The sequence below is a fragment of the Salmo trutta genome, chromosome 20 (genome assembly GCF_901001165.1).
Source record: "Salmo trutta chromosome 20, fSalTru1.1, whole genome shotgun sequence".
Taxonomy (NCBI): domain Eukaryota; kingdom Metazoa; phylum Chordata; class Actinopteri; order Salmoniformes; family Salmonidae; genus Salmo; species Salmo trutta.
This window is the reverse complement of record NC_042976.1, coordinates 27,433,702-27,460,622: the sequence shown is the minus strand read 5'-3', so window position 1 is coordinate 27,460,622 and position 26,921 is coordinate 27,433,702. Positions and strand designations below refer to the sequence as shown.

General features: G+C 42.9%; 1 protein-coding gene across 1 annotated transcript in view; it reads right to left on the bottom strand.

Moving 5' to 3' along the window:
* Positions 1-26,672, bottom strand: part of LOC115155813 (follistatin-related protein 1) — a 58,417-nt gene extending 31,745 nt beyond the window's left edge. The window contains exons 1-3 of the mRNA XM_029702780.1: positions 26,537-26,672; positions 26,359-26,415; positions 984-1,085 (exon numbers count right to left, since the gene is read on the bottom strand). Coding sequence (XP_029558640.1) covers positions 984-1,085; positions 26,359-26,415; positions 26,537-26,539 — 162 coding nt within the window. The 5' untranslated portion in view covers positions 26,540-26,672. The remainder of the gene's footprint in view (positions 1-983; positions 1,086-26,358; positions 26,416-26,536) is intronic.
* Positions 26,673-26,921: the final 249 nt, after the last annotated feature.

Sequence of the window (26,921 nt, the reverse complement as noted above, 5' to 3'; positions counted from 1 at the left end):
ACAAAATACTGCAAAGTTTCCTAAGGATTAGAAGTGAGGAGGCCCTCTCTGTCGCCGCCATCTTGCCTTTTTGTTTCTTTTCAGTAATAAGGCCTGATTCATGCAGTCTCCTTTGAACAGTTGATGTTGAGATGTGTCTGTTACTTGAACTCTGAAGCATTTATTTGGGCTGCAATTTCTGAGGCTGGTAACTCTAATGAACTTATCCTCTGCAGCAGAGGTAACTCTGGGTCTTCCTTTCCTGTGGCGGTCCTCATGAGAGCCAGTTTCATCATAGCGCTTGATGGTATTTGCCACTGCACTTGTAGAAACTTTAAAACTTCTTGAAATTTTCTGGATTGACTGACCTTCATGTCTTAAAGTAATGATGGACTGTCGTTTCTCATTGCTTATTTGAGCTGTTCTTGCCATAGTAGGGCTATCGTCTGTATACCATCCCTACCTTGTCACAACACAACTGATCGGCTCAAACGCATTAAGAAAGAAAAATATTCCACAAATTAACTTTTAAGGCACACCTGTTAATTAAAATGCATTCCAGGTGAATACCACATGAAACTGGTTGAGAGAATGCCAAGAGTGTGCAAAGCTGTCATCAAGGCAAAGGGTGGCTACTTTGAAGAATCTCAAATATAAAATATATTTTGATTTGTTTAACACTTTTTTTGGTTACTACATGATTCCATATGTGTTATTTCATAGTTTTGATGTCTTCACTATTATTATTATACAATGTAGAAAATAGTAAAATAAAGAAAAACCCTTGAATGAGTAGGTGTGTCCAAACTTCTGACTGGTACTGTTTATACTTAAAATAATATGGGGGATTGGAAAATATGCAGACAATTACACATTACTGTTGATGCAAGTCACATGAAAAGGTCCTGACTTTTCAAAATTTTTCTTGGTTTCCTACCTTGTCAGGACATTCTGGTGACTTGTGGTCCCGATAATGAACACACACACTCACACACACGCCTCACCTCTATACACAAGCAGCTGGGCTCTCTCTTCTCAGTGACGACACACTCTCTTCCTGCTCCACAAAACACATTGGCACACACCTTACTCTTACTCTGCACCTCCTGAGGAAAGAGAACACACGTTGTTATTGCTGAAAACAAACACACAGCTTTGGCACATGAGCACACTGTCAGCACAAACACACACACAGATGGGTAGTATTTCTGTTACATGTATTTTAATTACTGAGTTCTGTATGTTGTATTGCACTGGGCTTAACTACATTCCAATGTATTTTGTAAGAAGATACCTTGGAAAGCTGTAATTTGTATCCTATTTCTTTATAGCTAACTAAATATATGTATTTGTAAAAATGTATAATTTCAAAGAATGCTGAGTATTACTCCAATTATCTCCAGCCCAAAACAAGGCCAATGACAATACCCAGTGTGTTTTGTAGTTGTTAATTTTCACATATACATTTTGGTAATTTAGCAGATGATCTTATCCAGAGTGAAAACGCATTCAACTAAGGTGTATATAAACAACAACATATCACAGTCAAAGAAAGTAAGAAGTTTCTGTAACCGTTGATGAGAATGTTGTTGCTGTTCTACAAAATACATGTGTAGTAATTAAGTACAATACTTTGCAAAACGTATATTTTATTTTGATACATTGGTCTTTAGGGTCATTTGCAGTTGTATTTTGTAATATATGCACGGACACACGCACACACAAACACAGGACAAAATACAGCATTTACATATCTCAGACACAAGGCGCCACTGTTGCCCCATTCTCAGAAGAGCCAGTGTTCTTCAGAATAGAATTGGTGGTTTCACATGTAGGGTGAGGTTCATTGGGCTCCTATCACACTCCCTATCAGGATACTATCAGTTTCGCTGATGCAATCACATGAAAGAGACAGCATAACTCAGAACCCCTCAGGAACCACAACAAAGCATTCAGCAAACACGCACACACACGCAAATTGCTTGTGAATTTACAGCTATCTACTGTAATTATAAATTAACATACAGTACTGTAAAGAGCAATGCATTATGGGGGCTCAACGGCATTCAACTACACTGCTGTACAATTTTACTTTACCTTTATTTAACTAGGCAAGTCAGTTAAGAACAAAATCTTATTTTCAATGACGGCCTAGGAACAGTGGGTAAACTGCCTTGTCTCAGGGGCAGAACGACAGATTTGTACCTTGTCAGCTCGGGGATTTGAACTTGCAACCTTTCGGTTACTAGTCCAACACTCTAACCACTAGGCTACCCTGCCGCACTGTATTACCTGTTTTGCTGTATATTCACAGCAACATACTGTGAATTATGGTAAAATGTTGTGGGAAGGGAAAGAATCGCTGGCTCCTTAACATATTTACAGCCGTGCCTTGTAAAGGGGCTATATTTGTTGAACCTGTTAGTGATAATACTGTACTAATTGAACTGATATGTGGTATTACTGGCCTAATAGGTGCAACAAATATACAAACATGCACGCTGATGACTGCCTCTCTAGCGGGGCACAATTTTTGTTACAAACTCCCAGAAGACACGGTGGCTATCTCATTGCCATGACAACGGGTAATTGTCCTTAAATGGGGCCAAGGCAGTTCCCTTCCAACAGAGCACAGACAGGTTCTCTCTATCTCTACCTGAGTGAAGGTCTCTCACACTCATTCCTGTTTGTGGCAGCTGTTAGTTACCATGTCAACTACGTCATGCTCACCTCAAGAAACGACATAGTGTAAATAGGAAGTGGCCTGTAGTAAAAACCTTAGCCAACACAATGTGGCGATAGGGACAATTCTTATATTAGTAATAAGGCAGTTAAGAACAAATTCTTATTTACAATGACGGCCTACAACGGCCAAACCTAGGCCAATTGTGCGCCACCCTATGGGACTCCCAATCACAGCCGGTTGTGATACAGCCTGGATTCAAACCAGGGTGTCTGTAGTGACACCTCTAGCACTGAGATGCAGTGCCTTAGACCGTTGCGCTACTCGGGAACTCGAGTGTAGTGTACCGATTCGTGATGGCATCATTAAAAGTGTGTGTGTGGGTTGGTTCTTCTATCCCTGTGGGGACCGAAAATCCCCACAAGTCCCCACAAGGATAGTTAAACAAGGAAAATGTCTCCCTTGTGGGGGCATTTACCACATCCCCATGAGGACAAAGGCAATGTTTAGGCTGAGGTTTACAATTAGGGTTAGAAATAACATAAGGGTAAGGGGTTAGTTCGTTAGGTTTGGGTTACAGTTAGGGTTAAGTTAAGAGTTAGGGGTTAGGGACAATATGATCTTTAATGTAAATACATTTTAGGTCACCACAAGGACACAAGCTATGTGTGTGAATAGTAGGAAAATACTAACGGTATATGTATCCTGTGGAGAAGATATGACCTCATACAGAACACACACTAACAGTCATTTTGGTTTTGTTCATTCTCTTTATACTGTTAAATGTTTCTCTTGCTCTTTCTTTCCGTTGTTTCTCTATTTCTGTGCTTTTGTCTTTCCTGAAACAAGGGCAGTATACTTGCCAAGTCCAGTTCACATGAGCAACAGGCCAGCCAATCACCAGCTGCCAAGCACAGCTCTGGGAGTAGCTTTACAGCCCTCCCAACTACCCCCTCCCTCCTCATTTTCAATGTGTGTGTGAGTGTGTGTGTGTTTTAAAACAGGGTGTATCCACATCTGGAGTCTGAGCTGTGTTTTCCTTTGGGCCCGTTCCCATGGTCTATGTAATTCTTACCCCACCCCCTCCTCGGCTCCCCTGGTCTTCGCTCTCCTCCCTCCCGTGTGTGTGTGTGTGTGTGTGTGTGTGTGTGTGTGTTAGCGCGTGCGTGTGAGTGAGTCATGGAATGTGGGAGAAATCCCTGAAGGCTCCTGTGACCTGCCATCTCTCCAATCAGCTTTCAGGAAGCTAATGACAGGCTAACATGGAGGTCATATGGGGGCTATACAGCCTGTTGTAGTGTACTAACTACTGACCCTTACCTGAGAGAGAGAGGGGAGGGGGCTAAACAGCCTATTGTAGTGTACCAACTACTGACCCTTACCTGAGAGAGAGGGGAGGGGGCTATACAGCCTGTTGTAGTGTACTAACTACTGACCCTTACCTGAGAGAGAGGGGAGGGGGCTAAACAGCCTATTGTAGTGTACTAACTACTGACCCTTACCTGAGAGAGAGGGGAGGGGGCTAAACAGCCTATTGTAGTGTACTAACTACTGACCCTTACCTGAGAGAGAGGGGAGGGGGCTAAACAGCCTATTGTAGTGTACCAACTACTGACCCTTACCTGAGAGAGAGGGGAGGGGGCTAAACAGCCTATTGTAGTGTACTAACTACTGACCCTTACCTGAGAGAGAGGGGAGGGGGCTAAACAGCCTATTGTAGTGTACTAACTACTGACCCTTACCTGAGAGAGAGAGGGGAGGGGGCTAAACAGCCTATTGTAGTGTACCAACTACTGACCCTTACCTGAGAGAGAGGGGAGGGGGCTAAACAGCCTATTGTAGTGTACCAACTACTGACCCTTACCTGAGAGAGAGGGGAGGGGGCTAAACAGCCTATTGTAGTGTACTAACTACTGACCCTTACCTGAGAGAGAGGGGAGGGGGCTATACAACCTATTGTAGTGTACCAACTACTGACCCTTACCTGAGAGAGAGAGGGGAGGGGGCTAAACAGCCTGTTGTAGTGTACCAACTACTGACCCTTACCTGAGAGACAACCAGTCTGTTCATTTGGTGGAAAGGCATATACACACACACACACAAATACACACTAACACACAACCCTGTTTGGTGTAAAAGTTAAAACATACTCACACATCCCCCCTTCCACACAACACACAGCTGAGGTCATACTATAATACTTCTTCAAATGCTTCCCTGAGGGTTGGTGGAGTAGTGGTCCATTCAGACAGTTAGCTACAGATGGCCAGAGACCAGAGAGATGAGCCTGTTCAAACCTGCAGTCTCTCTCTCTGATAACCCTAGCAGAGGAATGGATGTGCTGCTGTTGCTTAGTTTAGTCTAGCTCCAGCTACACCTCTCCAAATGTCGCCTGCAGGACCACCATTCATTTTAGCTAAGAGAGAGCAGTTTTTGTTCCACCAGCTCTGAATGGGGAGTTTCTATGGTGATAGGGGATGCGAGGCTCAGAGAGACGTATGTCTTACTGTCCTATTGACAGGGAGAAGGTCAAGCATCACCTAGGAATACAGTCATATCAGAAAGATATACATTCATATACACAACTAGCATACACATGCAAGCATGCACACACACACACTGAGGCTCTTAAAATATTGGGTTAAGTAATGGCCTTTGTTTATTTGAACTGATAACGTGGACAGATTGTGTTTTAATCTGAGCCAATAGCAGCCAAGAGCTGTCTGGGTGTGATTAACGACTGGCCAATAATAAACCCCAACTGAGCCAATCGGAAACCAGAGCTGTCTGAGCGTGATTAATGATTTGCTTATGAATGTGTATTGATCAGCCTTTAAACATTTTGAGGCACTACAATCTCGCTAGTCCCTTCCTTCAAATCTCTCCCTCTCTCTCCAGATGAGGGAAGTGTATTCAGACATCACAGCTCTTCTCCACCATTCTCTGTCAATCTATAAGCCATGTAATACATTTTTATTAAAAATGAAAAGCTGAAATGTCTGGAGTCAGTAAGTATTCAACCCCTTTGTTCTGGCAAGCCTAAATAAATTCAGGACTAAATATTTGCTTAACAAGTCAAATAATAACTCACACCTACCTATCCTGATTTTTGAATGACTCTCATCTTTGTACCCAACACGTACATTTATGTGTAAGGTCCCTCAGTCAAGCAGTGGATTTTTTTATATTTTTCTCCCCAATTTCGTGATATCCAATTACGATCTTGTCTCATTGCTGAAACTCCCCAACGGGCTCAGGAGAGGCGAAGGTCGAGTCAAGCATCCCTCGAAACACCAAACCGCCCTTTTTAACACCCGCCCGCTTAACCCGGAAGCCAGCTGCACCAATGTGTCGGAGGAAACACTGTTCAACTGACGACCGGTATCAGCCTGCAGGCGCCTGGCCCGCCACAAGGAGTCGCTAGAGCGCGATGAGCCAAGTAAAGCCCCCACAGCCAAACCCTAACCCGGACGGCGCTGGGCCAATTATGTGCCGCCCTATGGGACTCTCGGTCACGACCGATTGTGACCCTGCCCGGGAACGGACACAGATTCAACCACGAAGAACCTGGAGGTTTTCCAATGCCTCGCAAAGAAGGGCACCTATTGGTAGATGGGTAAAAATAAAACAAAAGCAGACATGGAATATCCCTTTGAGCATGGTGAAGTTATTAATGATGATTAAATACATTTGATTAATTACACCTTGCATGGTGTACCAATACACCCAGTCACTACAAAGATACAGGCATCCTTCCTAACTCAGTTCCCAGAGAGGAAGAAAACTTCTCAGGGATTTCACCATGAGGCCAATGGTGACTTAAATATATAATGCCTGTGATAGGAGAAAACTGAGGATGGATCAACAACATTGTAGTTACTTCACAATACTAACCTAAAATGACAAAGGGAAAAAATGACACCTGTACAGAATAAGAATATTCCAAAACATGCATCCTGTTTGCAATAAACACCAAAGTAAAACTATAAGAAATGTGGCCAAGAAATGTACTTTTTGTCTTGAATACAAAATACAAAGCATTATGTTTCGGACAAATCCAACACAACACATCACTGAGTGCCACTCTTCATAGGAAGAAAAAGAGTGATGGGAGAAGAAGAGGAGAGAGTGGGAGAAATTATAGGAATTCAGCTGCAGAAAAAGAGTCAGAAAGTCAGAAACTGGAAGAAAAAGTGGGGATGGGTGAGAGGTCTGAACTTTACTTTATGTCCTGAACACAAATAGTTATGTTTGGGGCAAATCCAATACAACATGTCACAGAATACCACTCTTCATATTTTCAAGCATGGTGGTGGCTGCATCATGTTATGGGTATTTTTTTTATTTAACTAGGCAAGTCAGTTAAGAACAAATTCTTATTTTCAATGACGGCCTAGGAACAGTGGGTTTACTGCCTTGTTCAGGGGCAGAACGGCAGATTTTTACCTTGTCAGGTCAGGGATCCGATCTTGCAACCTTTCGGTTACTAGTCCAACACTCTAACCACTAGGCTACCTGCACCCCATGCTTGTCATTGGCAAGGCCTAGGGAGTGTTTTACGATAAAAAGAAACAGAATAGAGCTAAGCACAGGTAAAATCCTAGAGGAAAACCTGGTACAGTCAGCTTTTCAACAGACACTGGGAGACATATTCACCTTTCAGCAGGGCAATAACCTAAAACACAAGGTCAAATATACACTGGAGTTGCTTACCAAGACGATATTGAATGTTCCTGAGTGGCCTAGTTACAGTTTTGACTTATACTGAAACTCTATGGCAAGACTTGAAAATGGCTGTCTAGCAATGATCAACAACCAACTTGACAGATCTTGAAGAATTTAAAAAAGAATAATATGCAAATATTGTACAATCCAGATTTACAAAGCTCTTAGAGACTTACCCAGAAAGACTCACAGCTGTATTCACTGCCAAAGGTGATTCTAACATGTAATGACTCAGGGGTGTGAATACTTATGTAAATTAGATATTGCTGTATTTAATTTTCAATACATTTGCAGAAATGTTTAAAAACATGTTTTCACTTCGTCATTATGGGTTATTGTGTGTAGATGGGTGAGAAAAAAATATTTAATATATTTTGAATTCAGGTTGTCATGTAATAAAATGTGGAATAAGTCGAGGGGTATGAATACTTTCTGAAGGCACCGTATGCCCATATAAAACATATAAGTAATATACATATAGTACCAGTCAAAAGTTTGGAAACACCTATTCATTCCAGAGTTTCTTTATTTTTACTATTTTCTACATTGTAGAAAAGTAGTGAATACATCAAAATTATGAAATAACACATGGAATCATGTAGTAACTCCAATTTTTTTTAAACAAATCTAAATATATTTTATATTTGAGATTCTTCAAAGTAGCCACCCTTTGAGGGGCATCAATATTCATAATAATGTTCATTGTGACGAAACGTGCAACCCATGAATAGCAAGTGTTGATGTGTGAAGAGGTGATCTCTGTAGTAATGTTAATGCATGTATGAATTAATAAATAATTAATATTTACCGTTCTCATTCTAGGAGTGGATTTTCTTATTTTTTTGCAGAGTTCACAACCTACTACACTTGTGAGAAACAAGTTTTGGTTTATTTAATAAATAACCATCATTTTTTCATTGTCTTTTATTTGGAGTGTTCAATGTGAGCAATGAGACTCTGTCTGGTTTCTCTTTCCTGATAATGTTGAGGGAGCGCGCTCCTGAGCATGTGTCTGGTTTCTCTGTCCTGATAATGTTGAGGGAGCGCGCTCCTGAGCATGTGTCTGGTTTCTCTGTCCTGATAATGTTGAGGGAGCGCGCTCCTTAGCACGCATAGCAGTACCTGGCCAACTGCTCAATATATTATCAATTGCAAATGATAATATATTATAATTATAGTTCCTCACAGTAAGATATTTAAAAATAATATGAAAAAAAACATTCAGGTTTCAAACAATTAAGTATGTTTTCAAAATGCATTTTGCCTCAAGCTCACATTGTAAAGTGGTGGGAGATGCACTGATAGCCTGTTGCTTGCACTTGAATGGTGAATGAGAGCCAGGCTTCAATTACCAGTTGAGAAATAACAATAGTAGGCCGAGCTTTTTTTAACCATGCACCAAAACTGTTTTTAACACAATCGCATTCAGAATTGTTGCCAATGAATGGGCTTATAAAAGCACATGTTTTATTCCAGCAGCAACCAGCTGAGGAGCTGCAGGAGAAATCCAGCTCAAAATAGGCTCTCTATGCTGCACCCGTGTCATAGTTGTGTTGGATAAATGATACATGATGACTAACGAAAATACACACAGGCCAATTTTATTCCACTAAATTATGCAAATTGACCTATAGATCGATAAGTATGATGGTCAAATGTATTTACATCGACTAGTATTTACATCACTGAATAAAAAGCATTATTTTGCAATGGGATTTATTTTTCACCCGGTCATTTCTTGGCCGGTTTTATTTATTGGCTTAAAAAACAACAACTCTAAAAGCCAGCAATTGCCGGCTAACGGAAACCCTGGCGGCCTGCACGTATGCAAGCACAGATCATTAGAGCAGGAAGTATGGTATAACGTAGCACCATAATAGCACCGCATATGGAATGTGAGGTGACGTAGTAAGAAGAAACCAGTGTACACCCACATCACAGTGGGGGTTTAATTTCATAAAATGGGATTAGTTCTGCGACTGGTTTACTTTCTCGTTGCGTGTATATATGCATGTGCGTCCACGTGTGCACATTTGTGTGTAATGATCCACTGAGTCAGCAGTTGGATTGATGCTTCCTGTTGTGGGGTCACTTTACAACCTCCATTAGTCCCTTCCCAGGATGCACCACTGCACTCATTAGCATACAGAACGTTGATAGCCAGTTTAAAGCAAGGATAAAACCCATCCCCCGACTCCTTCTCTGCTCCCTCTCTTTTCACCTGCAACAGAATCTGTAAGTACTTTTTAAACAACAGTATTGCTAACAGCAACCACAGTAAAAGGTCAGTGAGATTAGTGTTAATCAATGCTATACTTAAGCAATAAGGCATGACGGGGTGTGGTATATGGCCAATACACCACAGCTAAAGGCTGTTCTTACAAACAATGCAACGCGGAGTGCCTGGATACAGCCCTTAGTCGTGGTATATTGGCCATATACCACAAACCCCCAAGGCGCCTTATTGCTATTATAAACTGGTTACCATCGTAATTAGATCAGTAAAAATGAATGTTTTGTCATACCCGTGGTATACGGTCTGATATACTACGGCAGTCAGCCAATCAGCATTCAGTGCTCGAACCACCCAGTTTATAATTTGAATTAACAAACCAATGCCCATATACATACACCCCTCTACAGAAATGTGTAAGGGGAGTTTAAACATAATGGCTCACAGACTCTCTTTAGCTCACCATGGATGACATCATGCCTATACTCCCCTCCCAATGAAACATTCATAGCTCTCAGACACATGTTTCTTATTAAACTCCAACGGGGAGGGGTGGAAAGGAGAGCGAGGGGAAAAAAGAGCACGAAGGAAAGGTACTGTACATACTGTAGGGAACAAGAGAGGGTAAGAATATGAATAAAAGGGAGCCAAAATCTCATCAATATCTGGGTAAGAGGGATGTTCCCCCAAACTCCCTCCTCCATCCCCGTTTCCTATTTCCCTCCCCTCCCTGCTTCTCTACACAACTCCCAGCCTCCCCAGGGTTGTCCTAGCCTATGCACACAACTCAGACCCAGGCCAATGCCAGTCCAAACCAGGCCAGAGAGAGAGGAGAAGAGAGGAGAGGACCTCTCTGCTCGGCTAAGGGACACATTTGAGGATAGCCCAGAGGAAAAAATACTTTACAGCAGTTTTAATTATAACGTTTTATAATATTTTGGAGGAATATTATTTTTTTTAATGTCAGCTCCTTCATTTCTAAATGTCTACTTGTAATTATCCCGAAACAGACCTGTATCCTACAAAAACTACATATGGATCTTCACACTTTTGAGCCTAAGTTCCAACTAATCAGGCTTTCATCATACCTTTACTCCACCGAGTGCAATTTAAAGGAGTTATGGGAGTTAGGGAGGGAACCCCTGCTGAGCAACCAGTAGTGAACTGAAATGACCTGCAGTGCATTAGACACCACACTAGAGCATGACAGTGTTTTCTCATCCTCCTCTGAGCTGAAACACCTGGTTCCTATTCCATGCATTTATATTGGATTGAGAGCGGAGTGACCAGTATGTAGCTGTGATGAGGAAACAGGGTGATATAAGGAACAGTTACAGAGAAAAATTACATCCATACACATAGGCTCTCTGGTAGTCTTTGTTCCATACACATTGGCTGTGTCTGAATATTTGTACTTGCGTTCTAAATAGTAAGCATTTTGGGTATGTGAAAATGAAATACATATATTTTGTGTATGTGTCACGTCTACTCCCGCTCCTCCCCTCTGGTAGTCGACGTCACATGTATACTAACCACCAGTACTGGCATCCATCCTTATGCGCACCTGCACGTCATCATGAGGCACACCTGGACTCCATTACCTCACTTATTACCTCCCCTATATCTGGCACACCCTTAGGTCCTTTCCCCACTCAGTATTGTGTCTGTGTCTAGGTTAAGACGCCACTACTATATTGTTTTGGTCCATGTTTGTTGGTTTATTAAAAGTGCCACCTGCTTCTCGATTCTCAGCGTCTTCATTACAATATGCTTTAAATACCAGGACGTCATACTCATTTAGGCTTTTCAGCTAGCAGAATTCACTGGACATTATTGAGAAAGGGAATTGTCTTTCCAGACCCACATGTTCGACAACAGCTGATTATCAGAGGTGACAAGCTGTAATTTTTCTTTTTTAAAACAGAATGCCGGGAATCAACGCAATTTCACATTAGACTACACATTCTCAGTATGTATGAGACAGTATGTTGACATTTTTTGCTTACTGCATTCGTTTTTACTAAACAATACGTTCTAAATAGTATGCAGTACGATTAGTACATAGTATGTCATTTTAGGAAGTAGTAGGCAAGACAGACTTCGGACATGGCCACAGACCGGTGTTTGTGTCTGGTTCTCTGGCCAAATGAAGCAAGAGAAAATACCATCTTGTATTGATCTGTATTTGTTTCTTGGAGATGTCATTTTCTTATATACGTATCTGTAATGGAATCCTGTATGATGTCATTATAAAGCTGCACATTCCATATCTCGTAAGTGCATGAGATTCAAGATCATGTCAAAAAGGAACGTAAAACAAAGACAAATGGAGAGAGAGGGTGAGAAGGGGAAAGAGAGAACGAAATAGGTTGAGAGAGAGAAAGAGATCAAGCGTGAAAGAGAGAAAGGATGAGAAAGAGGTAGGGAGAGAGAGCGAGAGAAAAAGAGGGAGGGAGAGAGAGAGAGAGAGAATGCGAGAGAGAAGAAAGCAGGGTGAGAGAGATGTAGAAAGGGAGAGAGAAAAAGAGGGAGGGAGAGAGAGAGAGAATGCGAGAGAGAAGAAAGCAGGGTGAGAGAGATGTAGAAAGGGAGAGAGAAAAAGAGGGAGGGAGAGAGAGAAGAAAGCAGGGTGAGAGAGATGTAGAAAGGGAGAGAGAAAAAGAGGGAGGGAGAGAGAGAGAGAGAGAAGAAAGCAGGGTGAGAGAGATGTAGAAAGGGAGAGAGAAAAAGAGGGAGGGAGAGAGAGAGAGAGAGAGAAGAAAGCAGGGTGAGAGAGATGTAGAAAGGGAGAGAGAAAAAGAGGGAGGGAGAGAGAGAGAGAATGCGAGAGAGAAGAAAGCAGGGTGAGAGAGATGTAGAAAGGGAGAGAGAAAAAGAGGGAGGGAGAGAGAATGCGAGAGAGAAGAAAGCAGGGTGAGAGAGATGTAGAAAGGGATAGAGAAAAAGAGGGAGGGAGAGAGAGAGAGAAGAAAGCAGGGTGAGAGAGATGTAGAAAGGGAGAGAGAAAAAGAGGGAGGGAGAGAGAGAGAGAGAGAGAGAGAAGAAAGCAGGGTGAGAGAGATGTAGAAAGGGAGAGAGAAAAAGAGGGAGGGAGAGAGAGAGAGAGAGAAGAAAGAAGGGTGAAGGAGATGTAGAAAGGGAGAGAGAAAAAGAGGGAGGGAGAGAGAGAGAGAATGCGAGAGAGAAGAAAGCAGGGTGAGAGAGAGGTAGAAAGGGAGAGAGAAAAAGAGGGAGGGAGAGAAAGAGAGAGAGAGAAGAAAGCAGGGTGAGAGAGATGTAGAAAGGGAGAGAGAAAAAGAGGGAGGGAGAGAGAGAGAGAGAGAAGAAAGCAGGGTGAGAGAGATGTAGAAAGGGAGAGAGAAAAAGAGGGAGAGAGAGAGAGAGAGAAGAAAGCAGGGTGAGAGAGATGTAGAAAGGGAGAGAGAAAAAGAGGGAGAGAGAGAGAGAGAGAGAAGAAAGCAGGGTGAGAGAAATGTAGAAAGGGATAGAGAAAAAGAGGGAGGGAGAGAGAGAAAGAGAAGAAAGCAGGGTGAGAGAGATGTAGAAAGGGAGAGAGAAAAAGAGGGAGAGAGAGAGAGAGAAAGAAAAGAAAGCAGGGTGAGAGAGATGTAGAAAGGGAGAGAGAAAAAGAGGGAGGGAGAGAGAGAGAGAGAGAGAAGAAAGCAGGGTGAGAGAGATGTAGAAAGGGATAGAGAAAAAGAGGGAGGGAGAGAGAGAGAGAGAAGAAAGCAGGGTGAGAGAGATGTAGAAAGGGATAGAGAAAAAGAGGGAGGGAGAGAGAGAAAGAGAAGAAAGCAGGGTGAGAGAGATGTAGAAAGGGAGAGAGAAAAAGAGGGAGAGAGAGAGAGAGAGAGAGAAGAAAGCAGGGTGAGAGAGATGTAGAAAGGGAGAGAGAAAAAGAGGGAGGGAGAGAGAGAGAGAGAGAAGAAAGCAGGGTGCAAGAGATGTAGAAAGGGAGAGAGAAAAATAAGTAGCAAACGAAATAGTGAGAAGAAAGAGTGAAAGAAAGAAAAAATGAAAGCTGTTAGTCAGGAAGTTGTCATGGCCTGAGCTTATAGGCACATCTGCTGGCTGTTACAATGTCACCAAGAAAATAGTCCCTATAACAGAGTGCCACCAATTGGCCCAGCGTCGTCCGGGTTAGGAGAGGGTTTGGCCGGCAGGGATGTCCTTGTCCCATCTCGCACTAGCGACTCCTGTGGCGGGCCAGGCGCAGTGCATGCTGACACGGTCGCCAGGTGTACGGTGTTTCCTCCGACACATTGGTGCGGCTGGCTTCCGGGTTAAGTGGGCATTGTGTCAAGAAGCTGTGTGGCTTGGTTGGGTTGTGTTTCGGAGGACGCAAGGCTCTCGACCTTCACCTCTCCCGAGTCCATACGGGAGTTGCAGAGATAAGACAAGACTGTAACTACCAATTGGATACCACGAAATTGGGGAGAAAAACAAAATCAGAGTGCCACCACCGCCCTACCTAACCCAGTGGGCACATGGCACAGTCAGGACAATGACACCTCTGTCCTGTTGCCTCCATTTCCATTGCTAAATCCAAGGAGGAGGCTTCTCTTTCTTTCTCTGTCCATCTCTCGTGCTGACTTTGTGTCCCACTTTCATTATCCATACCCTCACCTTTCCTTCTTTTCCTGTATCCCTCTTTATGTGAAAATCTCTTATTTCTGTTGTAAATGATCCTTTCTCTCCTTCCCAGCTCCCCCACCCTGCCCCTCTCTCCCTTATCCTCCCTTCTCAATCCCTCTCTTACTGTTCTCTCTCTCTCCCTCTCTCTCCACCCCACTTCTCTCCCTGCCTGTTCTTGGCAGCCCTCCAGTCTGTCTGGGTGGGAGGGCTCAGACCCAGGCCCAGACCAGAGGAATTGGTAGTTTCCCTGCCCCAGACACTACTCCCTCCATGGGGCCACAGTCAGGGCTAATGGCTGAAAGTGTGTTTGGCAAAGGAAGTGGGCCTGTTTGCAGACCTCTACAGTACAAGATGGAATATGTAGAATGGACAGCCATTTTGGGGACTGGAATGTTCAGATGCATGTTGGAGACCACGGTTATCATCAAAGTTCAATACACTGTGTCAATTCAAGTGTTCCGCCGAGTCGGATAGGTCCGTGTCCATTTTCTACATTGAATTATTGTGTCAATAACCATTTCATATTGAAGCTGCACTGAAATTAGTGTGTGTGTGTGTGTGTGTGTGTGTGTATTGTGTGTCTCCCAGGGCTCTGCTTGGTATTAATTGCCCGCCAATTTGGGCCCGATGTTTGGGCATGCTGCCAAGTGCTATCTTTGTGCCTGGTCCTATCCCCCGACACACACACACACACACACACACACACACACACACACACACACACACACACACACACACACACACACACACACACACACACACACACACATATATACACACACATACACACACACACACACAAGATGAAGAGAGATGGAGCTAGCTACAGAAAAGAGAGGCTAGAGAGAGAGATGATGGTGTTATAAAGCAACCATAGAAGGCAGTGAGGCATGACGTCTTTGTACTGTGTGTCCGCGTGTGCGTGTGTTTCTGTGTCTCTGTGTCTCTGATGAGGATAAGAGAGCAGTACAGCTGGTTAATGAGGATTCCTTTCATGACTAGACAAGAGTGAGGAGATCACACAACATGGCCATAAAACACTGGCACACACTCTGTCTCTCTCAATTCAATTCAAAGGGCTTTATTGGCATGGGAAACATACGTTTACATTGCCAAAGCAAGTGAAATAGATAACAAACGAAAGGGAAATAAACAATAAAAAATGAACAGTAAACATTACACTCACAAAAGTTTCAAAGGAATAGAGACATTTCAAATGTCATATTATGTCTATGTACAGTGTTGTAACGATATGCTAATGTGACCCGATTCAGGAAACTAGGCGTATGTCGCAAGTCTTCACAGGAGAGCTGTTTGAACGTAAAACATTTATTTTTATCAAAATGTGTTTCCTGGCAGAAATGCCTTCTCGAACATGTGAAGTTCATGTGCCTTAATATCAAACTTGTATTCCATCTGTAAATGCAAATAAAATTGTTAAATTACGAGCCTAGTCTGTTTAGTTTCAGATATTACACATTTCTCATTTTGACAGAACGTGGTTTCATTTCAAGTGTACTGTTAGCTAGCTAACGTTAGCTGGCTGGGTCGCTAGCTAACGTTGTGTATGATCTTATTCTTCGTCTCTCAGACACATTTGCTTGACTAGTTATAGCCATAGAACCTACCTGCAGATTCAGGTAGGGTAGTAACGTCATGAGTTGTGATTATGGTCCATTGTTTAGCTAGCTACATGTCTTAACAAAATACATTTTTGAACGCTCAACACCCGTTGAATATGTCCGGTGTCAGTAAATGTCGGCAACAAAGCATAATTAAATTGTTGCCAGCAGCACTGTTACAGTCACCAATGCCCTGGATAACATGAAAACTGCCTAACCAGCTCTGCTAGGGTGAGTAAAATGGTCAGAGTGGGGTGTTCTCTCATTATGTGTCTGGAAGTAGCTAGCCAATGTTAGCCATTTAGCTTGGGTCCTTGACTGTGGTTGTGAGGTCAGAGCTTTCGGATCAACCCTACTTATTGGCCAGAGCGTCCAGCGTGCGCTCTGAACGTGAAACGCTCTGAATTTACGAACAAACAATCTGACAGCACAGTTGCAGGTACCAACGCTCTGGATAACATACCAGTAACAGCCTACATTTGTCAATAATAGCCACAGTGGTCTATATCCCCCCTCAAGCCGATACCACAACGGCCCTCAAAGATCTTTAATGGACTTTTTGCAAATTGGAAACCACATATCCTGAGGCTGCATTTATTGTACCTGGGGATTTATACAAATCAAATTGGAGGAAAAGGCTCCTGAAATTCTATCAACAAAAATTGTAGACCTCCACAAGTCTGGTTCATCCTTGGGAGCAATTTCCGAACGCCTGGAGGTACCACGTTCATCTGTACAAACAATAGTACGCAGGTATAAACACCATGGGACCACGCAGCCGTCATACCGCTCAGGAAGAAGACACGTTCTGTCTCCTAGAGATGAATGTACTTTGGTGCGAGAAGTGCAAATCAATCCCAGAACAACAGCAAAGGACCGTGTGAAGATGCTGGAGGAAACAGGTACAAAAGTATCTATATCCACAGTAAAACGAGTCCTATATCGACATAACCTGAAAGGCCGCTAAGCAAGAAAGAAGCCACTGCTCCAAAACCACCATAAAAAAGCCAGACTATGGTTTGTAACTGCACATGGGGGAAAATATCGTAATTTTTTGAGAAATGTCCTCTGGTCTGATGAAACAAAAATATAACTGTTTGGCCATAATGACCATCGTTTTGTTTGGAGGAAAAAGGGGGAGGCTTGCAAGCTGAATAACACCATCCCAACCGTGAAGCACGGGGGTGGCAGCATCATGTTGTGGGGGTGCTTTGCTGCAGGAGGGACTGGTGCACTTCACAAAATAGATGGCATCATGAGGTAGGAAAATTATGTGGATATATTGAAGCAACATCTCAAGACATCAGTCAGGAAGCTAAAGCTTGGTTGCAAATGGGTCTTCCAAATGGACAATGACCCCAAGCATACTTCCAAATGCTACCAAATACTAATTGAGTGTATGTAAACTTCTGACCCACTGGGAATGTGATGAAAGAAACAAAAGCTGAAATAAATCATTCTCTCTACTATTATTCTGACATTTCACATGCTTAAAATAAAGTGGTGATCCTAACTGACCTAAGACAGGGAATTTTTACCAGGATAAAATGTCAGGAATTGTGAAAAACTGAGTTTAAATGAATTTGGCTAAGGTGTATGTAAACTTCCGACTTCAACTGAATATACTCTATTCTATACTATGCCACTGTATCTTAAGCCAATGCCGCTCTGCCATATGTATATATTCTTAATCCATTCCTTACTTAGATTTACGTGTATTTTGGGTATATGTTAGATATTGTTAGATATTACTTGTTAGATATGACTGCACTGTCAGAGCTTGAAGCACAAGCATTTCGCTACACCCGCAATAACATCTGCTAAACATGTGTACGTGACCAATAAATGTTATTTGATTTGGCAGGAGGTTAGGAAGTGCAGCTCTCTCTCTCCATTTGTATGTCTTTGCATGCCTGCCTGCGTGCGTGTGTGTGAATGTAGAACTAGAACAATTAGAGCATTCCTGAGTAAAAAAGACAGAGGACAGGCTGTACTGTACCCCATGTTCCAGCTCTGTTCACTCCTCCTTGGCATGGTATTTATAGCCCAGGCAGCACCTTCCAATGAGAGAACAGTCATCAACAGCTTCACAGCATGGTGACTGGGAGGCAGCGACTCTGTCACTGTCAGCTCTAGTAAGGATATTACACATCAGCTTGGGAGGCAGTTCCTCTACTACGACTCTAAAGTAGCCTGCTAAATGTAGTTTTGTGATTCTATGACCAATAAAAACAAGAATGTGTATTTGTTTATACAGTAGAACAAGTGAAAAACTCATGGCAAACAATCAGTATCTACCATTTTGATCCTATGTCCTACATCATGTCCTTCAGCTTTGAGAGTACACACTAAGAAAAGAGGATTCCTCAAGGGTTCTTTGGGAATTTGAGCCCTTCTATGGTTCTTTGCAGTTCACAAAAGGGTTCTTTGCTCTTTTAGTGATAATTAAAATACAGGGACGGCTGCTCATTGAAATAATTTGGGCTGTGTTTAGCACAAAGCTCTTTTTGTGCAACCGTGATTGCGAGTGTCATTCCAGTTTATCTAATCTGTTATGTTATGTGATTGCATGCTATATATGACTATATATAGTGATGGTGTCTTGGGTAATACTCATGTATGGCCTTGTGTTAATTGAGAATGGTTGACAATATCAATGGTTCTCAATTCTCTCCTCGGATCTCCAGCAGTTCAAGATTTAGCACACCTGATTGAACTTGTACATTGCCATAACAATACCCATGGAATTTTAACAGACCAAAAAATGTGGGTTCTTCAAAAGGATCTATAAAGAACCTTTGATATTAAGAATGGTTCTATAAAGAACTTTTCTTGCTAACGAACCCAAAAGGGGTTGTAACCATAGCGGAACCCTTATTGGTGCTATATAAACTCAGCAAAAAAAGAAACATCCCTTTTTCAGGACCCTGTCTTTCAAAGATAATTCGTAAAAATCCAAATAACTTCACAGATCTTCATTGTAAAGGGTTTAAACACTGTTTCCCATGCTTTTTCAATGAACCATAAACAATTAATGAACATGCACCTGTGGAACGGTCATTAAGACATTAACAGCTTACAGACGGTAGGCAATTAAGGTCACAGTTATGAAAACGTAGGACACTAAAGAGGCCTTTCTTCTGACTTTGAAAAACACCAAAAGAAAGATGCCCAGGATCCCTGCTCATCTGCGTGAATATGCCTTAGGCGCGAAAGGGAGACAGGACGGACAGCTGATCATCCTCGCAGTGGCAGACCACGTGTAACAACACCTGCACAGGATCGGTACAACCGAACATCACACCTGCGGGACAGGTACAGGATGGCAACAATAACTGCCCGAGTTACACCAGGAACGCACAATCCCTCCATCAGTGCTCAGACTGTTCGCAATAGGCTGAGAGAGGCTGGTCTGAGGGCTTATAGGCCTGTTGTAAGGCAGGTCCTCACCAGACATCACCGGCAACAACGTCGCCTATGGGCACAAACCCACCGTCGCTGGACCAGACAGGACTGGCAAAAAGTGCTCTTCACTGACGAGTCGCGGTTTTGTCTCACCAGGGGGGATGGTCGGATTTGCGTTTATCGTCGAAGGAATGAGCGTTTCACCAAGGCCTGTACTCTGGAGCGGGATCGATTGTGAGCTGGAGGGTCTGTCATGGTCTGGGGAGGTGTGTCGCAGCATCATCGGACTGAGCTTGTTTTCATTACAGGGAAGACATCCTCCTCCAGGTTCAAGTCCGGGCTCTGGCTGGGCCACTCAAGGACATTCAGAGACTTGTCCCGAAGCCACTCCTGTGTTGTCTTGGCTGTGTCCTTCAGGTCGTTGTCCTGTTGGAAGGTGAAGCTTCACCCCAGTTTGAGGTCCTGAGCACTCTGGAGCAGGTTTTCATCAAGGATTTCTCTACACTTTTCTCCGTTCATCTTTCCCTCGATCTTGATTGGTCTTCCAGTCCCTGCCACTGAAAAACATCCTCACAGCATGATGCTGCCACCACCATGCTTCACCGCAGGGATGGTGCCAGGTTTCCTCCAGACGTGATGCTTGGCATTAAGGCCAAAGAGTTCAATCTTGGTTTCATCAGACCAGAGAATCTTGTTTCTCATGCTCTGAGAGTCCTTTAGGTGCCTTTGGCAAACTCCAAACGGGCTGTCATGTGCCTTTTGCTGGGGAGTGGCTTCTGTCTGCCATAAAGGCCTGATTGGTGGAGTGCTGAAAAGATGGTTGTCCTTCTCGAAGGTTCTCCCATCTCCACAGAAGAACTCTGAAGCGCTGCCAGAGTGACCATCGGGTTCTTGGTCACCTCCCTGACCAAGGCCCTACTCCCCCGATTGCTCAGTTTGGCCTGTCGGCCAGCTCTAGGAAGAGTCTTGGTGGTTCCAAACTTCTTCCATTTAAGAATGATGGAGGCCACTGTGTTCTTGGGGACATTCAATGCTGCATAATTTATTATAGTATCCTTCCCCAGATGTGTGCCTCGACACAATCCGGTCTCTGAGCTCTACGGACAATTCCTTTGACCTCATGGCTTGGTTTTTGTTCTGACATGCACTGTCAACTGTGAGACCTTTATATAGACAGGTGTGTGCCTTTCCAAATCATGTCCAATCAATTGAATTTACCACAGGTGGACTCCAATCAAGTTGTACAAACATCTCAAGGATGATCAATGGAAACAGGATGCACTTGAGCTCAATTTCGAGTCTTATAGCAAAGGGTCTGAATAAGTATGTAAATAAGTTATATCTGTTTGTTATTTTTAGTAAATTTGCAAACATTTCTAAACACTTGTTTTCGCTTTGTCATTATGGGTTGTTGTGTGTACATTGATGAGGAAAACTTTTATTTCATCAATTTTAGAAAAAGGCTGTAATGTGGAAAAAGTCAATGGGTCTGAATACTTTCCGAATGCACTGTATATCGACTGTGTGTGAGTAGGGAGGTTGTCTATCCACTGTGTGTGTATAGGGAGGTTGTCTATCCACTGTGTGTGTATAGGGAGGTTGTCTATCCACTGTGTGTGTATAGGGAGGTTGTCTATCCACTGTGTGTGTATAGGGAGGTTGTCTATCCACTGTGTGTGTATAGGGAGGTTGTCTATCCACTGTGTGTGTATAGGGAGGTTGTCTATCCACTGTGTGTGTTTAGGGAGGTTGTCTATCCACTGTGTGTGTATAGGGAGGTTGTCTATCGACTGTGTGTGAGTACAGAGGTTGTCTATCCACTGTGTGTGTATAGGGAGGTTGTCTATCCACCGTGTGTGTATAGGGAGGTTGTCTATCCACCGTGTGTGTATAGGGAGGTTGTCTATCCACCGTGTGTGTATAGGGAGGTTGTCTATCCACCGTGTGTGTATAGGGAGGTAGTCTATCCACCGTGTGTGAGTAGAGAGGTAGTATATCCACCGTGTGTGAGTAGAGAGGTAGTATATCCACCGGGTGTGAGTAGAGAGGTAGTATATCCACCGTGTGTGAGTAGAGAGGTAGTATATGCACCGTGTGTGAGTAGAGAGGTAGTATATCCACCGTGTGTGAGTAGAGAGGTAGTATATCCACCGTGTGTGAGTAGAGAGGTAGTATATCCACCGTGTGTGAGTAGAGAGGTAGTATATCCACCGTGTGTGAGTAGAGAGGTAGTATATCCACCGTGTGTGAGTAGAGAGGTAGTATATCCACCGTGTGTGAGTAGAGAGGTAGTATATCCACCGTGTGTGAGTAGAGAGGTAGTATATCCACCGTGTGTGAGTAGAGAGGTAGTATATCCACCGTGTGTGAGTAGAGAGGTAGTATATCCACCGTGTGTGAGTAGAGAGGTTGTATACTTTGCGTGGCGTTAAGGGCCATTGTTCAGTTTCTTTCCTGTATTTTCAAAGCCAGATCCAGCCGTGGTTCTAATAACTGAATGATCTACTGTGTTATTACACCGGCCACCATGGGTAATGCAATAACACAGGATGCCTGGAGAACAGAAAAGTGTGAGCGTGTGTGTGTGCCCCCACACACAGCCTTCGCATCTCACTCTCACAGTGTGTGTGTGAGTGGGAAACGTCCACATCTTATTCACCAGATGCATCTCTCTCCTCAGTCTTCACACAGCCAGAGAGAATAGCCGTGAGCCCAGCCGTACTATCTGCAAACACAGCAATTTCTTGCCTCAGGAAGTACCCAGGCATTCTCTCCTTCATAATAAATCTGGAGCCAGCTTTCACATTTTAATAACTTAGCATTCATATGTCTGCAATATAAAGAGCCATCAAACAGCAACACACACACACGAACACACAAAACACATACACCTAAGGTACAGTATCCGCAGCTAAACTAACTAAACAATAGGGATTGAGACTTGAAATAATCACTGAAGACCACCATGCAGTGCAACACTGTAGTCTGCCTTAAAGGCGCTGAATGGTCAATCTGACGTCTGCATTCATACTAATTGCGCTTCACGGAGCAGCGTATAGCTGTTGAGGAGAGCTGTTGTGAAGGAAGTTGTCAAGGAAATGAATTTGTGTTTATACAAACCGCCTCCACCTACCAACAACCAATCATGTCAATGCAGAGCTATACGGAGCCCTCTGCATTGTTAAAACATTTGGGAGGCGCAAGGAAATGCGGTAGGGAGCTCAATTTGGCCTCTGCATGCCTCCGGAGGCGCCTCAATTGTGTCACACCCTCTATACAAAGCCTCCGATCACATTTTCGGATCAAGCATAAATTGGCATTTAGTAAACTTTAAACTGTATACCAACACATTGTATAACTAAACAATCCCCAAGACCGCCTTAAGGCGGTGTACTAGCAGGCCACTTTAACATTCCTACTGGGTCTGTCAATAGGCTGTATATTAGCAGGGTAATTACCCTTAAATTATGTCTTTATAATGCCTCTCCCACATATTCCACAGCCACATTCCACAAACTCTGGCCTGTACTCAGTCTTCTCAGTGCCAGATGTCACCAATGAGATCACGGATCACAGATCCAATAAAGACCCACACAAAGGGCCTTTTTTTCAGCAGGCAATGACAGGGGCAGCACTCGGAGGTCAGCAGAGGGCCTGGAGGGTGTACTGATAGTAATGACTCTGGACATGTAATGACAATGAGTAGAGGCTGACTTAGTTCACCCTGCAATCTCCCGCAAGTCTAGAGAGAGAACTACAACCATGCTAAACCTCAACCCAAAAGATAACCTCTCCCAAACCTTGACCTATAATCTTAATCCAGAAATAAGGGTAATCCTGAAAAGCAAAGTAATTCCAAAGTAGCCTAATTCCTGAATATCCTTGGAATTCCACAGTAATTCCTGAACATATTTGGAAATTCCAAAGTGTTTTCCACAATCTAACCCCGAAGCCTACAAGTGTGGGTCAGGCTTGGTGACAATTCTAATTGGTGTCAATTCAGGAATCATTTTTTCTTTCTTTTTTACATAAATAAATATATTTTCAGTTTATTGAGAAGTCATTGAAAATAGACAACCTGTGTTTATGTATGTGACAGATCTAACCGTGTGTGGTTTCAAGAGACCTCATCTCCAACCACTTTAGGTTCAGTGTTTACTCAGGCATTACTTAGCACCAGTGTGTGAGACCCACCCGGGTGAGTGTTACAATCACACACACACACACACACACACACACACACACACACACACACACACACACACACACACACACACACACACACACACACTGACCACCCAAACCCAGCCCCAGCACAGCAAACAGTCCTCCTGATCCCTGTATCGTTAGCTCAGCTGTCTATTAACCCTTTACACTCATACCCATATACGGGTTGAAAGTTGCCGATTTGGACACTGATAAGTGCCTAAATTCGAATGCTGTGGCTGTATAGTAACATGTAAAATGGGTCTCAGGGTCTCCGCTTCACAGGTCTGTATGAGTTTTGACTGATAGACATTCTGAACTTGAGCCCCTCACGCAACAAGAAGTTGCACCATCCCTCCCGATAACTGTGCAACTTTTTTGTTTTCTGAGTTAGGGAATTGCTGTAAATTACAAGGACTAGATGTATTTTGAAAGAGGAGACGTTGAGGATTATAATAAATACCGCTTTGATGTCATACAAGCAAGTCAAACACCCGTGAGTCCAAAAGTGCACTTCACATTTCCATATCATAAAACTCATGTAATATACAGTGTCGATGTTTATGATCACTATGTTTGATGTACAGTTACAAGATGACATGGCGTCATACCCTGGGTTGTCCTGTATTGTGAAGAAAACTTGCCACGGACCACGCATCTGAATGCACTCATGACTCCATTCTATGCACACCAAAATTACGATCTGCTTCTCCGAATTGCCTTGTGAATATTCGTATCATGTTCCTGAATGTATCGTCAATGTAAATGCACATAACATTTCTCCAAACTGTTCCCCTTTACAGTGAATAAAAATATAAAGACGACATGTAAATTGTTGGACCCATGTTTCATGAGCTGAAATAAAAGATCCCAGAAATGTTCCATATGCACAAAAAGCATATTTCTCTCATATTCTATGGACAAATTTGTTTACATCCCTGTTAGTAAGCATTTCTCCTTTGAAAAGATAATCCATCCATCTGACAGGTGTGGCACATCAAGAAGCTGATTAAACAGCATGATCATTACACAGGTGCACCTTGAGTGCTGGGCCACTCTAAAATGTGCAGTATTGTCACACAACACAATGCCACAGATGTTTTGAGGAGCGTGCATTTGGACTCCAGGACTGTCCACCAGAGCTGTTGCCAGATAATTGAATGTTCATTTCTCTACCATAAGCCACCTCCAATGTTGTTTTAGAGAATTTGGCAGTACGACCAACCGGCCTCACAATCGCAGACCACATGTAACCACGCCAGCCCAGGACCTCCACATCCAGCTTCTTCATCTGCGGGATCATCTGAGATGAGCTACACGGACAGCTGATGAAATTGTGGGTTTGTACAACCAAAAAATGTCTGCACAAACTGTCAGAAACCGTCTCAGGGAAGCTCATCTGCATGCTCATCATCCACACCAGGGTCTTGACCTAACTGCAGTTCGGTGTCGTAACCAGTGTGCAAATGCTCAAATCCGATGGCCAATGGCTAGCTGGCGAAGTGTGCTCTTGGATGTATTGCGGTTTCAACTGTACCTGGCACACAACAGCGTGTTCTAGTTCCCGCCAATATCCAGCAAATTCACACAGCGGGACAACATTCCATAGTCCACAATCAACAGCCTGATCAACTCTATGCGAAGGAGATGTGTTGCGCTGCATGAGGCAAATGGTGGTCACACCAGATACTGACTAGTTTTATGATCGACGCCCCTACCGTTTTTTTAAGGTATCTGTGACAAACAGATGCATATCTGTATTCCCAGTCATGTGAAATCCATAGATTAGGGTCTAATGAATTTATTTCAATTGACTGATTTCCTTATATGAACTGTAACTCAGTAAAATCTTTGAAATTGTTGCATGTTGCGTTTATATTTTTGTTCAGTGTAATTGCTACCATTTTGTTATTCATTTCTATATTTCTTCTGCAAAATACATTTAAATGTAGCCCTATCCATATAGGCCAATTCCCATGGGTGTAAGGAGTTAACTCTGTTTGATACCCATGGAGCCAAAGATAATAATGCTTGCAACAATATCACTTCATCAACTTAACAAACACTGAAAGAGGAAATTCACAGGATAGTGTGTGTGTGTGTTTGAGTGTTTTTCTGTTCCATCTGTGTGGTCCAAAACACTGTCAAAAATATCAATCCTTGCCCTATTTCCATCAGAGATATAGAGGACACATTCACATCCTGTGAACATAGCTAAACTAAATCATCAAAGATAGATATCTGTGCTTTTTTAGGATAGTCCTACAAACCACGATGAATAATAATAAAATAATATGCTGTGTGGCCATCATAATCTACAAACGGATTTAGAAGATCTTCCAATTAAAATGCAATTTTCTATTTGTCTCCATAATGAAGTCTAGTGCCCTTGGATAATGCCATGTTAATCGGTTCTCCCTTGAAACGAAAACCTTCCGTCCATCATGAAAAATAAAAATCTAGAATAAATCCAGGCTTTTAACTATTAGGCCCTATGTTTGTCACAAATATAACTAGACTAGTCTACATTCTAAGCGCTCCAGCTGTGCCACAAAAAGCAGTGCTGGATTAAAAATATTTTATAGGGGATTAGATATTTTTGATGAGTTTAATATTAAACACGTAATTTAACTGTGAAAATGTTTTCTCTGCCTCAAGGGCCCCCTTACGGGCTTATGCCCTGGGGCTTCAACCCCTGTAAGCCCCTGCAATAAACAGGCCCTGCCTAAAAGCACCATATAAAACCATAGAGCCAGTAAAGGGAGCAGAGCCTTTCGAGTTTAATATAGAAGTAACCTATGTCAATCATAATATGTTGTTTGGTTTTGCATTAATTGCCATTTAACAAAACAATCTGAAGTCCAACTTACCTCGGTTTGACAGAGCGCTATGGCCAGCAATAGGAGGAAGGGGACACTTTGCAACATCTGGGAAGACAGAGGCAAGGAAGAGAAAAATATGAAAATATACGAAAGTTTAAAAACGCATGTTATTGGTTAATGTCAAGTAAAATAGTCAAAGAAATAAAGAGCAATATTACAAAATTACCATTTTGAAAAGCGGCTCTGTTCAGACGTCTGTTGCGGGCAGAAGGTGGGCGCAGAATGTATCGGTAACCGAGGCGAACGAGAGGTCTGTGATTTCAGGAAATTTGAGAAGCGCTGAGGAATTCCTGGTCTAGAGTCTTGCCCCCGATATGGCGTGACCAATGAAAATCTCCGGAGCGCAGGAACGTTATGGAGCGTTCACGTGCTAGTCGGAACTACGAAACTCAGAAATGTCCTACTTGCTAAACGGTTGTACCCAGTGGACATACAACGTGATGAAGACGTATTTTATTGGTTGAAATATGGTCGGGACTTCTTATAAGCAGATCACAAGCAGGTTAAGATGTATTTTTCATGATTTTTCATTTCCCCTGTCTTATTTTGGC